Source organism: Cavia porcellus, unplaced genomic scaffold (genome assembly GCF_034190915.1).
Source record: "Cavia porcellus strain 051 isolate PalLab524CR breed Dunkin Hartley unplaced genomic scaffold, mCavPor4.1 scaffold_13, whole genome shotgun sequence".
Taxonomy (NCBI): domain Eukaryota; kingdom Metazoa; phylum Chordata; class Mammalia; order Rodentia; family Caviidae; genus Cavia; species Cavia porcellus.
Window position 1 is genome coordinate 55,141,114 of NW_026947496.1, and position 15,937 is coordinate 55,157,050.

At 41.4% G+C, this 15,937-nt stretch overlaps 1 protein-coding gene across 1 annotated transcript in view; it reads right to left on the bottom strand.

Annotated features, from left to right (window-relative positions):
• The window catches only part of Rybp (RING1 and YY1 binding protein), a 79,507-nt gene extending 65,871 nt beyond the window's left edge, over window positions 1–13,636 (bottom strand). The window contains exons 1-2 of the mRNA XM_063260250.1: window positions 13,482–13,636; window positions 12,638–12,763 (exon numbers count right to left, since the gene is read on the bottom strand). Of these exons, the coding sequence (XP_063116320.1) occupies window positions 12,638–12,763; window positions 13,482–13,513 (158 nt within the window). The 5' untranslated portion in view covers window positions 13,514–13,636. The remainder of the gene's footprint in view (window positions 1–12,637; window positions 12,764–13,481) is intronic.
• Window positions 13,637–15,937: the final 2,301 nt, after the last annotated feature.

A 15,937-nucleotide genomic window follows, 5' to 3' on the forward strand; every position in this document is an offset into this window, starting at 1 on the left:
AAAGTAAGCACATAATTTATAATTTTCTAACTTTTTTGATTAATGTATTATGAAAATTTTAGTTCATCATTATATATTCTAAGTATTTTCAGAACTTACTTTGAATTACAGACTTGTGAAAAACTGAAAACAGAACATGAAGTCCCATGTAATCTTCACCTAGTTTCCTTGCAATGCACCTTCTTGATTATAGTACAATGTCAAAACCAGAAAATAGGGTTGCACATGGCAGCACATTCCTGTTAATTCCAGCAGTAGGGAGGTTATGGCAGATCACCACAAATTCAAGGCCACCCTAGGCTACACAGTGAGTTTGGAGACCAAACTGGTCTCATAGTGAGGCTTGTCTCAAAAAACCAAAACCAAAGCCAAAAAACTCCAGAATAAATTGATGTTACTATGTGTATACAACATGTGTGTGAGTGGGTAGGAGTCTGATGCTCCTTTTTGTGTTTTTAACTGTAAAAATATTTTTTAAAGTTTTACATGTCTAAAATTTGTACATATTTATGGGGTACAGTTCTGATCCTGTACACAATGTAATGATCAAATCAGTGTAATCAGCATTATCATCTCTTCCCATATTAACGAACTTTATGCTAAGTATATTTCCTTTTTTATCCTCTGGAACAAATACAGGTTATTGTACCCTACTATATGCCATAGAACACCACAACTTAGCCCTCATTATTTTATTTTGGTATAGTCCTAGGCACTTCCCTGGCCACCAGGACAAAATACCTGATACAGTATCCCTAACTTGAAGGAAGGCAGGTTCATTTTGGCTGTTTCTAAGATTTTGGTTCACGGATGGGCCTGGAGGCCGAAAAGCTGATCAGTTCACCTCAGCCAGGGAGCAGAGAGAGAAGGCAGAAGCCAGGGAAAGGAGTCAGATTTTTCCAGTCATGCCTCCAGTTGACCACCCCCCACCCCACACCTCACTACTAACAGCACTCAGATCTGAACTCAGGCGTGGTTTAGCTCAATCCACCCTCTTATCAAGCTGTAGTATTAAAGTATTGAACATGTACCCTCCTCACCACCAGTCCTAGACTCTCCACAACCACTCAGGTGTTCACAAGCTCTATCACTTTGTCATTTCAACAACATTAATGGCATCCTACAGTACATATAAGACTTTTCAGATTAGCTTTCCTCACTGAGGACAACACTCGTGAGATCCACCCAAGTTACTCTAAGTATCATTACTGTCACTTCTGTTGCTCAATAGTATTCTTTAGTACCTCATACCACTTACCTGCTATAGGACATTCTGGTTGTTTCTAGTTTGAGACTATAACAAAGCCGTGAGCATGTTTTGTGTAAATATAAGCCTTCATTTCTTTCAGCTCACTGCATTTCTCTGGATGAATGTCCAGTAGCACAACTGACAGATCTTACTGTAAGAAATTGCCAGACTATTTTCCACAGTGAAATGTACAACACTGTACATTCTCATTAGCAATACATGACAAATCTAAAAATATTTTAATAGCTGCAATATATCCTACCTTCACTAATCTGTTTTAAACAACTCTGTACCAATCCCTATTTACATAATTTTCAATTTTCCTGTAGTTGCTGTTACAGCAACGATACAATCAACACAGAGAAAAAAATTTCACTTGCAGGTCACACGTATTCCTATCTGAAAGTTATTTTAAATTTTGTTATTTCAAATTCACCTGTTCATAATGCAAGATAATTGATTTTAGAATGTAAAAAAGTTTAGCTGATATGGTCTCCCAATTTATAAGTATTTCTATACTTCACACACTGTATTCATTAAGGAATCACCTTCAATGCCAAATCTGGATCACACACATGCACAAACATGCCAATAAGATATTGGTTGCTTCTCTTAAATTCACTTTGAAAGACTAAAGTCCGTATCTGTAACATCAAAATCTTCAACTTAATTAGGAAACATGGCTTTTCTTTATGAGAATCTAATGGTACTCAAATCAGTAGTTCTCAGTGATGCCCAAACCAGCAGAATCAACATTATCCAGAATGTGCTAGAATTTCAAGCCGTGTGCTAGTACTACTTTTAAAACCTCTGGGATAACACTCAATCATGTTCAGTGAATGGTATTTTGTGTTTTGTTTTGAAACAATCTCACTATGTAGTCTGGTATGGCCTGGAATATGGGGTGATCCTCCTACCCCCCATGTGCTGGGATTCCAGGCATACACCACTATACCCAGCTTTTAGTGTATGTTTAACGCTTCAAGGCGATACCGATTCAAGCTACAGTTTGAGAACTATCATCACAAACAAACTTAAAATAAGAATATTACATTGGATTACCAGATTAGGATTCTCTTGAAAACAAAACTGTTTGAGCAGAATTTGTCATGCTCTAGATATCAGAAATTCATTTTGATTCTTCCCAAAATAAAAATTCAGAAAGAAAATACATTTTTGCTATAGTAATTCTTTACAAATAAGGAGACCTAAAACCATGAAATAGTAACAGAATGTCTCATTTAAATGAATCTTCAAACTATTTTTTAAATCAAAGACTTAAGTTTATTTTCTCTTATGCTGTTATGGTTTGTATCTAGATGTCCCCCCCAAAGCTTCAAATAGCCAAATTGTAGATGGAGCTCTTCCAAAGGCCGTAGTGCTGAGATTAAAGGTGTTCCCTGGATGTGGGTGGCTCCACCCAAAAGGCGGGGTGGGATACAAGGGAGAGCTACCTGGTTCTGCTGTTTCACTGCTACAGCTCACTGCTTTGCCGTATGGGAATATTGCTCCTCTGTGAAACCCTTCTGCCACGCTACCCCTTTCTACCTTGGAGCCAGCAGACTGTGAGCTGAAGCCTCTACAAACTGTGAGGCAAAATAAACTTTTTTCCTCCATTAAGTTGTGTTGGGTATTTTGTCTCAGCTACAAGAAAAGCAAGAAATATGCACAGCTTGATTTTCCCACATGGTATTACCACCTAGCCCATTTTAAAAATTCAATGAAATAGCTTAAGCTAACCATAGTAGTTAAATATTTGAGGTTCAATCAGCAAATAAATACTGCTCAACTAATGTTAACAATTCTCAATGTCTGGATTAAAAGTGACATTTGTCTCATGTTTTCCTTTTGCTCCAAATTTTCTTCTATATAATAAACACTTATTACTTAATAACTAAAATAAAAGTAAGGAATCAGTGTCCAAAGTATAAAAGAAAATCTACAGACTATTACTACTTTTAGGTTTCCATCTTCACTGTTCTTCCTTTCCTTTTCCTATACTACGTAAGAATTTATAAATTTACAAAACAAGAAAAGTGACATCACCAGAAATATAGTTTTCCTCTTCAAAGAACTTACTATACTTCAAAATCAAAAATGAACATATAATAAATAACAAAGGTGGAATATTCAATTACAGTTACTATTCTCTATTCACCCAGTAAGTGTCCAGTTGTCCTTTTCTAAGAAAGAGACTCTGAAGACAGAGTTATGCCTGGTAGTTACAGTATTCCAATCTTCAGACAAGAGTGATCTAGGGACTGGACAAAAGACAGAGACCTAACTCTAGTCAGTTCTTTCTTTGATACCAAGTCCAAAAGTTATCTTCCTGATTACTGACAACGTGGCCCAATAAATTCTGTTTTTTGGCTTAAGGAGGCTTAGAAATGGATCCATACTTTCTCCTAACTTTGACTAGCACTTTCAATATTAAAATTTCATTCTGTAAAAAAATAAGAAAAAAACTAATAAACCTCACAGTCTACATATGACATCTACTCTGTTCTTAGCGCTCGTCAAGTTTTTTCCCCTATTACTAACTACCACACACTGTACCATGTATAATACCCAATATGCAATTGGCACTCATATCAACCTGTCCTTCCCCAAAACTATCAGTTACATGTTAATTTGTATTGTTAATGCTCCTAAATTCTGTATTTTTATATATCCCTTCCACTAATTTATTTTCATAGAGAATAATTTAAGCAAATTTCCTAAATCAGCATAGAGCTAAAAAGACAGCAAAAAGCATTATCTAATCCTGCTTAAAAATAGTTTCACCTGATTACCCTGTGATTTCAACTATTCATGTGATTTCAACTGTTCTCTTTACTGAGATTTCATTTTTGGCACCAGTTGACTACTACTGCCAACCACTGCAAAGTAATAAAACTATAGCTAAATAAATAAGTTGAGACCTCAAGTTAACTGAAGATATTAACCAAACTTACCCAATGAAGTACAGTACCATATAGTGTACAATATATGACTATAAAGTATATAAGGTGCCAAGTGTCAAGTTCTAAGTATTTGAACATGGCAGAATATCACTATGACATTTTAACAATATTCAAAATGTTTTCTAACCATTTTTAAGCTATCTTAGGTGCTAGTTTATATGATCCTAGTTCTTTATCACACCTTATTTTTGACTTCTCAAAACTGGTTTTATACCACACCATCAGTTCCCTGGCTTCTTAACAAACTTTTCAATATGACGTGTGGCTACTAAAATCACAAACTAGACAATAATAAAATATTATTAACCATTAATGCTATCTGGGCAAGCATGGTAAAATTCTGAAGCTGAAACTCACCCCCAGGAAGTATTTTACAAGCAAACTTTTTAAGAGACCAAGTGCTCAAACTGTAACCTCAAATCCACTGATTTATCACAAAGCGCTAATGCTACAATTAAACCTAAATACTGGGATGTAGCACAGAAAAAAACCACCTATACATCAACATCTTTTGTCTCAAAAAAAACAAAAAACAAAAAAACTTGTGTATCATAGGTTCACTACTACTGGCCTACAGAGTCAAAGGCTGCAGTCCTGTGCTGAAGTTCCAGTGCCTGGAACTTCTATAAATTTTCTATAAACAAAACTAAAACACCAGCAATATTTACCTTTCCGGTTATACTGCATGAAGGCAACTTTTTCCTAATCTAGGAACATTATAGTCACAAAATGAAAGCCCTAATATGCTGGAACTTCTGACAATATCCACTTATCCTATACAACGTATATTTATTAAACTCCTACCAAGAGCCAGGCCCTGTAAGTGACACAGAAAATGCAAGTAATGAAAAGAATAGCCCTGCCCTTAAAAAAGGTGACAACATGAAGTTGAAGAGTTATGACACAGATGCACGTGACTAGAAGACAGAAAGACTTCCTAAGACATCTAAGAGGACAAACAGAAGTGAGCCAGGACACAAAAAGGAAATAGAGGGAAGCATGTGGAGGTATGAAAGTGAGACCATGGTCTGTGCTCAGAAAACATCAAACAGTTTCATAGAAAACAACACACACACTTCATGTAAAGGACAAATCAGGTGGTGGCAAACTGCTTCCAAAATTCTAAAGAACAAGAAAGGATCAAACAAGTCCTTGTGTGGCATTCAGATTTTTATCTTATGAACTGCCTTTAAGTTGTTCAAATGAAAATGCCCAAGAAGCAGACCCATTTATTTGTCCTATGCACCTGTACAGTAGTTTAATAAATAGTACCTGGGAGTAATAGCCTGTGGGATAAGTAAAAAAGTACCAATAACACTAAGAGTGAACAGTTAGGGGGTTGGGAAATTAACTTCTGTCAATGCTATACAACAAATCCAATCAATGTCTGAGAATCACAAAGCACAGTTTAAACTCCAGCATCAGGCCTTCCTTGATGAAGGACCACACGGTCCCTAAACTTTTAAAAAGCACACTGCCTAACTCTATCCATCTCTACTTATTCTATGCCACTCTGGTTTCAACAAGTTCACTCAGTTCCTCAAAAGTAGTTTTCCAGGAGAGAAAGAAAAAAGAAAGCAAGCAAGAAATTTTCCACTAATTTAATCAATGCCTTGAAACAGAAATAACTAATATACACTATCTCGTAGAGGCAAAAATTTGACTTCTTTTACAGAGCTCTCTATACACCAGTTCTGTTTCACACTTATGGATGGTGGGCTCATGCCATAGCCAGAAGTGATAGCTGTTAAAAAATGTGACAGACATGTTGGGACATGCCTGTGATCCCAGCTGCTTGGGAGGCTGAGGCAAGAGATGACTTCATGACATTATCTCAAAAAATTTTTTAAAAGGACTGAGGATGCAGTTCATTGTTAAAGTACTTGACTAGCTTGCCCCAAGTTCAACCCCTAGTACTGCAAGAAAGAACAAAAACACCAAAAAAGCATGGACATAGTGGTGCATGCCTATAATCATCCTAGTACTCTGGAGGCTGAGGTAGATGGCCAGCCACAAGTTCAGGGCCAGCCTGGATTACACAGTGAGATCCTGTTGCAATGAAACAAAATAAAGAAAAAGAAAGGGAAAAGGGAGAGGGACTGAAGTGAACTTTTCTTTCTAGAATATGTAAGGAGATGGTCTGGCTGCAGAGTTAAGCTCTGAAATATTCTTAGGGTAAAACAGCAATGGTAAACCAAAACTACACACAACATGGAGGATTATTACATACCACAAATGAAAGAAACCAGACCTAAAAGTTTGAATGCTATGACTCCACTCACACGAAACTCAAAAACAAGCAAACTAATCTCTCTAGTGACTAAAGTTAGGACAGTGAGAGCAGAGGGGATTTTCTGGGAATGTCTCTGAGAATCTGATGAAGAAACTGAGTGCCGGTTACAAAAACCATCATTTTATTAAAGTTCACTAAATGTTTAAACTTAGGATTTTCACACTGCTCTACGTAAATACTTGTGTTCCAACTTTAAATAAACAAGTTTCTGGTGTACTCCTTTTTGGCAAGTATAAAAAAAGAGCAAAGACAATAGATGAGGGGGCAAAGAGAATTGGTGATGGGGCAAAAGAGAAAGTAGGAACCAGAAAGACTACAGAATATACTACTAGCTCAAATCCTAAAGGAATCATAGAAACATAGAAACCAGCATTACTTAAAGTACAGTAAGAAACTCAATTCCTTCTGGTAATTAATTTGCTGAACTTGAGCACATCAAGAAATTTTCTAAGCCTTTGAGTTTCTTTAGCACTTACTAGCACCATAAATGTGTACCACATAACTAATATGTAACTGAATCCATTCAATAAATTCCTATTCCCAATGACTAGAATATACTAGAAGTTGACCTGCGTGTAGTCTACAACCTACAACTAAGTTTCATAACCTGTACACCAAGCCTCCAACTCTTAACTGTCCTAACCAAATAAACTAAACAGCACAGGTAAACCTACAAAAATAACCATGGCCTGGCTCCAGAAGAAAGAACCATTATGTGAATACTGTCCCCACAGCAGTCCTCTATTCAGTTCTCAATACTCTGTACTTCTACACCCCAACTTCTTGGTATTACCTGTCACTAGCTGAAATTATCTCTTCTTTTGCTTCATTTGGTTCACTTGCTTATTTTGCCTTTCCTCTCCAGTGCAGTTCAAGTTTCATGAGAACACAGACTTGTCTATCTTTCCCCCAGAGTCAGGTGACTGTGTGTTTAATAAAAAACTTGTCAAATGAACTACCTAGGTAATTTACTCTTGGGTCACCAAGTATACATAAGATCAAGTCAGGACCAATAAATCAGTAAGTCCAATATAACAACAAATACAAAAATAAAATATTATCCCACTCCTGGCTAAGAGTAATCTTTAAAAGTGTACCAGCTTTTGTACTCACAGTGAGATTGAAAGGTCTGATAAAGTTTGATGATCTGGAAAACAGAGGTAATTTTTGATATTTTATGCAAGATTTTTATGAAAGACAAACACTACAACAAAACCAATGTGATGTAAGGCTCAAAGCATTCTTGTGGCCTCCTAGGAAATACAAGCCAAAAGACCTGTCTCTGCCATAGTGTGGGAATCTCTTGTGCTTTCTGGAATTCTCCTTTTTGAAAAGCATCACAAGACAAAACCTCTTTTGAAGTTTTAAATGATGGTCATACTATGTTGCTTTGTCTCAACAGAACCTCTACTCCTAGACTATTTAAGGGTTGAGTTGTTGAGTATCTGAATTTAAGGGGAAAAGTTCAAATTACAAATGCAAAGAATGAGAATTATCAAGGAAATGTTTTATATGCAAAACATCTGCTTCCTCAACCCTTACAATTCATCACCAAGAGCATCACCTTAAGTTAGAAATTGTATTAGACATCAAAGTAACTTCACTTGCTTCTACTTGTCTATAATTAAAATTGTAAAAACACGAAGGCATAATGACACACACCTATTGTAACCCTGGCACTCAGGAGGCTGAGGCAAGAGGATTGCTGCAAATTTGAGGCCAGCCTGGGCTACATCATGAACGCAGGTCCATCGTTGACTACAGTGAGAGCCAGTCTCAATAAAAGCTCTAAAAACACTGAAATTTTTACTGGCAGGGGCAGCATTCAATTAACCAAGTACTGAATAAAACATGATGTTGACCCAACACCATAATAAAAATCTACAGTTGACTAAGAAAGTTCTGTATCTATGGTAATTAGCTAAAGTCCAAAATTTCCAATTTTTCAAGTGAATGCAAATTAAACAGTACTATAAGGCCAAACACACACACACACACACACACACACACGTCTCTACTGGCCTTTAAAGAAACAGAGTGGGTCTCACTATGTAGCCCAGATTGGCCTCAAAGTAGCTACTTACCCCTAGGCTGGCCTCAAATTCAGGATCATTCTGCCTCAGCCTCCCAAGTTCTGGGATCACAGGAATGTACTACTGTGCCCAGTAACAGTTTTTACTTCACAGACATTGCATATACAGAAATACTAAGGGCACGAAAGAAAAAAAATGTTTAGCATCAGGTCCAGGAAGTTACTCTGCCCAATATTTGAGAATTTCACCTCATCAGAACAGTTAGTTAAGTTTGTAGGGTTCTAATTTCTTCCTTTTAAAGCTGGTATCCTTTCCTGAGGCTGGTAGAGCAGGAAAAGAAATACTTCTTTCCCACTAACATGCCATTTTACACACATGCACACACACTTCTTTATTTTTCTGCTTGCAAGGCACCTGGGTGATATGAACATTGTGGAAAAACCTTCTCAGTTGCTTAAGACTTCTCTAGGCTCTAGTATTAAGATTTTAGAACACATCAAAGTATATGCGTAACAATCAAAACTGATGTGATGGCAACGGATTGCAGTGATGATTGCTCAACTCTTAAGTTGACTTTAAAATTCTAACTACATTTACAATAGGTGAATACTAAATATGATATTTAAACCGTAACTTACCAAAGCTTTTTAAAAAGTAATAACCAACCAGAACTACAGAGGCTAGTACACTTGGAAGAACTGTACCAAACAACAAGTACCAGACACCCAACACATATTTGGTAATACATCGAAATTATAAATATATGTCTCTGTTGTCCTCAGAACTTCCAAGTAAACCACACTTTGGGGGGGGGGTATTTTTGTTTATAGTTTTTGGAGACAGGGTCTCACTATGTTGTTCAGACTAGCTTTGAACTCACTGATAACCGAGGTTAGCCTGTAACATATGGTAATCCTCCTGCCTCAGCCTCCCAAGTGCTGAGATCAAAGGTGTGCACCACCACACTGGGCCCAAATAGACAATACATTTTAAATTTCCCCCTTTTTTTTCCTCCTAATGTGTTCTTAGAACTTTCCAAGGTTCCTTTTTCCCTGCTCTATCATGCTTCAAAAAGAACCTAAGACCTCATTTCTGAATCGACCTTCATAATTACACTCGCAGAATTAAAAATTATCTGACACACATACCAGTACTAAGAGCTAGCATATGATTTTGTAGAAATTCATTTTGTCCAAAAGAAATGTGGGCAGGGGATCCTTCTAATTGTTTCCAAAGTGATCTCAATTTGTACTAGCTCTCGTTCTCTCTTTTTAAAAACTGTCTCATAGTGCTGGTGACCCAATCCAGAACTTCAAACTCCCAGAGTCTTGGGTAGTTTGAGTTACAGTCATCTGGGTTCAAGTCTTAACGTCCTGTTAACACTGTCCTGCCCCTCCCCCAATGCCCTCAGCAGTATCATCTACTTCCTTGGAACTTAACAAATGTTCTTTGGATGACTGGTGCTATTTCCCTAATCTAATTAAAGAATATCAACTCTGTCTTCAAAGGGCCATTACAGTCTCGTGTCCTACTGGACTACCACTAATTTAAAGCTGTTTTTGCTGGCCTGTCTGGTAGATGATGTTATCAATATTGATTAAAAACTCAAACAATCATAGGCTACCCTATTAGCTAAGGCAGTCAAAATACGAAACACTAGTTTAGACAATAAAACACAACTTCTGTGCCAGTTAACAAATTACTCTAAAAAAAAAAAAAAAAAAAAAAAAAAAAAAAAAAAAAAAATCAACATTTTGCCTATTATCCCTTATCTAAAACCGAAGTACAGGGCAAGAGTTGTTCAGTGATAAGGTGCTTGCCTAGGGTGAATAAAGGCTAAGTTGGATCCCTAGAATTGCAACAATCTTCTATTCCCATCAGTATCAAGTGTGAATAATACAACACAAGACAGAAAATGTCTAGTTCACAACAAACTGTTGATGTACAAATTCCAAGAAAAAAGCACTGCAGGAAACCAATAAAACAGAAAAATTAACAAGAGACTATAATGGATAGGAAAGGATGAAAACCTGTCAAAGTCATTTGTTCACATGAAGCCCATTTACAATATAAGAAAGCCAAAATACTACTTGCATTTCTGAAGAATGACTACTACTGAAAGGATTTAAGACACTGAAGTACTGACAATAACCAAAATAAATTTAGGCCTGGTAAAAGTATCCTGAAATGATCGTTTAATTCTCAGACCTGTGAAATTATGTTCAAACCCTACTCAATGGCAGACATCAAAAATTACATCAACACCTAAATTACACTATGTGAGTTGCTTTTCCTTAATAGCTGGGTGTGGTGGCACACACCTGTGATGCCAGTTTTATTTGAGAGGCTGAGGCAGGAAGATCACCACCACTTCAAGGCCCATCTGAACTACATAGCAAGACCTGTGTCAACCAAGACAATAAAATACTTTAACAATATGTTTGTTTAAAGACTGAATTTCACTGTCATTATCCGTGGCTCTTAAAAGGTTTAAACATTTAAGAAAGAGTTGAAATGTTCCACGTGCTTCCAAAAAGTTGATGAGTCAAGTTTTTCAACTACATGCAAAAACTGAAGTGCATTTTCATTAAGATAATTATTCCCAGCAATAAATCAGTTGTAAACTTTTGGATTTGGTTTAAGTTTCTCTTCACCAGTAAGGATTTCAAGTTCTTACGAGTTTCCCAGTCATTTCCTTGAACATCATCTACAATAACACTCAAAGCAAAACCACAATAAAGAGGTTTGGCCTCTGAGGGATTCTACATGTAAAAAACATTACTCATAAATAATATACAATCACTATTGCTTTAAGTAATAGATACATTTCTAAACTCGCATGCCATCTGATGGAATTCCCTATTTAAAATAGCAAAACAAAATCTACAAAACCGCCAATTTTGGTTTTTCATTTTAACTAAATCTATTCTATGATGATACAAAAAGTTGACACGAATTTACTCTTTAAAAAAATACTTATGGGAAATACTCAATTGTTTCATTCAAACCTCTCATTCTTTAAGAGTTAGTGGAATCCACAGAACATGTCTACCAGTAAGCGGGGGTTAATTAATACCAGTTTGTTTTTAGGTTGTCCAATACTATTTAACCCTAGATATAAATAAAGCAATGAGATCTGAACAGGAGGGTCATTCAAAACAACATCTTAATTGGATTTGTGAAGTACTACAAAACAGTCATACCGGAATAGCACAAATTCAAAACCAAGCACCTGATGAGAATTTTGGCAATCGACTCTCATAATATGGTCTAAAGGCTCCACTAAGAATTCATGTCTCATTTGTATGCATGCCTCAATACCTATCTACCAAATGACACCAGAAAGTTTCACGTCAAACTCTTATCACCACTGAAATTAAGAAAGTTAAGATGACCAGGACACCCCAAAATCAGTTTTGACATTTCATCCCAGTATACTGAAATGTTAAATCTAAACTAGTTTTGACACCACATGCAATTTTACCACTTTATCACTATGAAAATCTTTCAACTTTTTTTTATAATGGAAGTCTTAAACACAAAGTGCAATACAGTAATCTTTTATATTACAATTTTGTAGCTTTCCCAAAAAAATGCACTTTATTAAATCCCCAACATTTATTTTCAAAGGCAAGAAATAACAGACATTTGCAGCTCAAAACAGGAAAGGCACAACCAGCCTTTCTGCACTTCCACCATTTAATTTCTCAAGAGAAGAGAAAAAACTCAGGGCAGGCAAATTAAAATCATTTTTCACAGAGCAAAAATAAAAACGTTCTAGTGTCCTATAACAGACAGCCATAGCACTGCTTTTTCTCTTTCTGAGCCAGTATCAACAAGCCAAAGGATGCAAGTGTCAGACTCGGTGTCTGAAATAGGAAAACCTGGGAAAATTCCTCCCCATAAATCATTTAGCGAACACAAGGCACCTCACCCAACATGAGATACACACAACCCAAAACACCTCACTCAACCCCAGATGCAGAGAAAGCCGCAATCAACAAGTTGCAAAGAGGGTAGAAAAGTGTGGCTCACAACCTTTCTCCCCCCCACCTTAAAAAAAGTCCTTTAACAAAAGGTAACAGAGATCTTTAAGTACCTGGTGGAGGTGCCTTTCCTCACGTCGCAGATGCTACATTTAAAGGCTTCGGCACTGTTTCTGAAGGTACAGACGCTACAATCCCAAAAGCCTTCGTCTGCCGCAGGTTTTGCTTGTCTTTTTGGCCTTCGGAGTAGTGGGGAGTGGGAGAAAGAGGAGGAAAGAGGCAAAGACCAAGCAAGGAAAAAAGGAGAGAGAAAGCAAAACACAGGCGCTGGTGAGCCGCCGTAATTTCGCAGGAATCCAACGCTGGAAACTTCGCTCGAGCGACCACCCACCCACCCTTTCCGGGGCCCGGGAGAGGCCGCGGGGACGAGACCCGGGCGCCCCCACCGGCACCCGCACGCCCCGGCCCGGCCGCCTCGCCTCGCACGCCAGGCGGCGGCGCGGCGCCCGGGAAGGGCCGCGGCGGGCGCAGGAAGCGGGCGGACTTGTGGACTCGGGCGCGGGGCCGGGGGGGCAGAGCGAGACCGCGGCCGGATCTGGAGGGGGCGCGCGGGGGCAGCCCGAGCCGGCGGCGGGGGGGGGGGGGGGCCCGGCTCCTTCCCTCTCCCTCCCAGGCTCGCGCCCGCCCTCCTCCCTCCCCACCTGGTTAAATCTCCCTTTGTCTGGGAGGAGTGGCGGCGGCGACGGCGGAGGGCGGCTGAGGAGCCGCCGCCATGGCTGCGGCGCGCACGGCCGCCGGGCCCGAGCGGGAGCGACACCGCCTCCCGCCGCCGCCGCCTCCCCCCGCCCCCGGATCTCCATCTTAGCCGCGCCTCCCCCCGCCCGGGTGGCTCCGGGGCCTAGTCGCCGCCGGCCCCCGCCGCCCGCCCCTTCCGCCCCCTCGGCTTGGAGCAGGTACCTGGTCGGGCTCTTCTTGTCGCCCATGGTCATGGATGGGCTGTACCCCAGCCCCCCCACAGCCGCACCCGGCGCCGCTCCGAGGAGAAACGCCGTCCGAGAGTCTTCGCGGACCTGCCCCCTCCCGCCCCCGCGCCCGCCCGCCCTCCCTCAGCCGCTGGGGCTCGAGCTCGAGCTCCGGCCGCCACCGCCGCTGCTGCCGCCGCTGCTGCTGCCAGTCTCCGGACGAGACTAGTCCCCGCCAGCGCCGCCTCCGCCGAGTGACTGACGAGGGGCGGGGCCGGGCGCCGCGCGTCACGCACCGGGTGGCCAATGGGAAGGCGGCGGCCGGCGCCGCGGGGGCGGGGCGCGGGGGAGGGCGGGGTGTGGCGGACGTGGGCCGGGCGGTCGGTGTGCGTGCCCGGGAGTGTGTACGCGCGGGGGGCGCGCGTGCCTGCTGGTGGCCCCGCGGCCCGGCGCAGCGGAGCGTGCGAGCTCGGCGGGGCGCTTGTGGCCGCGCCCGCGAGCTGGCAACGGGCTTGGCGCCCTGTGCAACCGCCCCGCTGGATTGCCGCTCCGACCCAGGCCCGGGAGACGTTCCGGCAAATAGTTCCACGCACTTTGCGCGCGCCGCGGGAGCTTCCCGCGGCCGCGCCGCTCGCGACTCCTCGAGGCTTGCAATTCCCCGAGAGCCGGCGTGGCCTCGTTTGGCCTGCGTCTCCCCCAACTAGTGATCCTCTGCCACGCGGAGCTTTGTATCTGCCACTTCTAAAGTCCTTGCTTCCAGTCGTGACGCCAGCTCAAACCTCCCACCCTGGAGGGAACTCTCCAGAAAAGGTGTGGCGTAATTAAAAGCGTACCAGGCTAGACCCTGAGCTTTGCGCCCACTCTTCCTCGGACCCCCCCCCTCCCCGAATAGGGCGTTTCCCTAGAGAAGTTGCTATTCAGATCCTGGCAACCGCATGCTAGCATTCTAACCTCGTGCTGCAGCTCCTGCAGCTCCAAAATGAGGCTAGTAACCCTCCTCCTATGATTGTTTTGAAAATTCAGACACAATGGATGGAAAGCACACAGCACCTGGGAAGCGCTTGGAACTGACTTGTGCGCCCTTTTCCCCACATTAGAAAACCACTGAAGGTGGAAAACGAGTCAGTACCCTTCACTGTCTGCGAGGCTCCAAGAACGCGCTAGCCAAATTAACTAGAATGCAACTCAAGACCCTCTGCTTTCACGCACTGGGGAGGCACTGTCAGAAGGACCCAAGATAAAGGGCCAAGGCTCCAGTGAGCTGAAGCCCCACGTAGGAGGAATGACAAGGACACAAGACAGTGCTAGAAACAGGGTGTGAGGATGGGATGTTGAGGGAAGATAAGGGCCCAGTCGGGTAACGTGCTAACGTCGGCATGTCCCATGCAAGGGAAGAACACTAAGGAGGTCAGGGCAGCTCACTGAGTCTGAGAACCCAGGGAACAGGAAGTCTTAGGCCCAGTTCAGGAATCAAAAAGGAGAGCCTAAAGCAGGAGGCAATGTGACAATGATCAGCAAGCACACTATGTCCTCTCCAGCACCTATGAGAGTCAGGAAAGCAAAGCTGTTTAGCCAGGGTCGGCAACCTCTCTGGCCCTGGCTGCCAGAAATGCATTCCTAAGAACTGTAGGCGAAGAGGAAGAAAACAGGGATTGGAACCCTAAGGACAGAGGCGCCTGAGAAAGCTGAGGACCAAATGCAGGAGCTGTGGCGTAATGCCACACTCTGCTGTCTCCACTGTCTGTTTAGCATGCTCCCAGGAATCTTCCCCTGGAGAAAGAAAGGTAGCATAAAAGATCCCCTAGCTGGGATGTGTTTACACATACTAGTAATTCCAACATTCTGGGGAGATGAGGCTGAGAGATCACAAATTGGACCCCGCCTAGGAAATTCAGCAATTTAGAGAGACTTGTGGGGAGTGATCACTCAACCTTGATTCCTGCTCTCTCTAGAAGATGAGGCAGAAGGATTCCATGAGTTTGAGGCCAGTCTGAGCTACATAAGTGAGTTTAAGTCCAGCCTGCATTACATAATAAGACCTTGTCTTAAAAAGAAAGAAAGAAAAAAAAAACTTGTCTAAAGGACTCAGCGTACAGTTCAATGTAAAGGCCCTAAATTTAATCCCCAGTACCAAAAAGAGGAAGAGGGGAATTAGATTAGATCACAGTGACTGAAAGAAACAAAACTCCCACTAAAGGAGTGATCTCCATACAGAAAGCTGGTAGCCACAGTTTGGGGCAAAGAGACTTTATTATTATTATTAACAAAATACGCATCATTTTGCAGCTTGATGCATCCTTGTATCACAATAGAGATAAAGGTATACTAGGACATTTTCATCCTCTCTGGGACCCGTTCCCTTACTACCACCCCAGTAACCAATATTCCAAGTTTTGTCAGCAGAAATGAGTTTCACCTGTTTATGAAGGTTATATCCTTAGGTGGTATGGG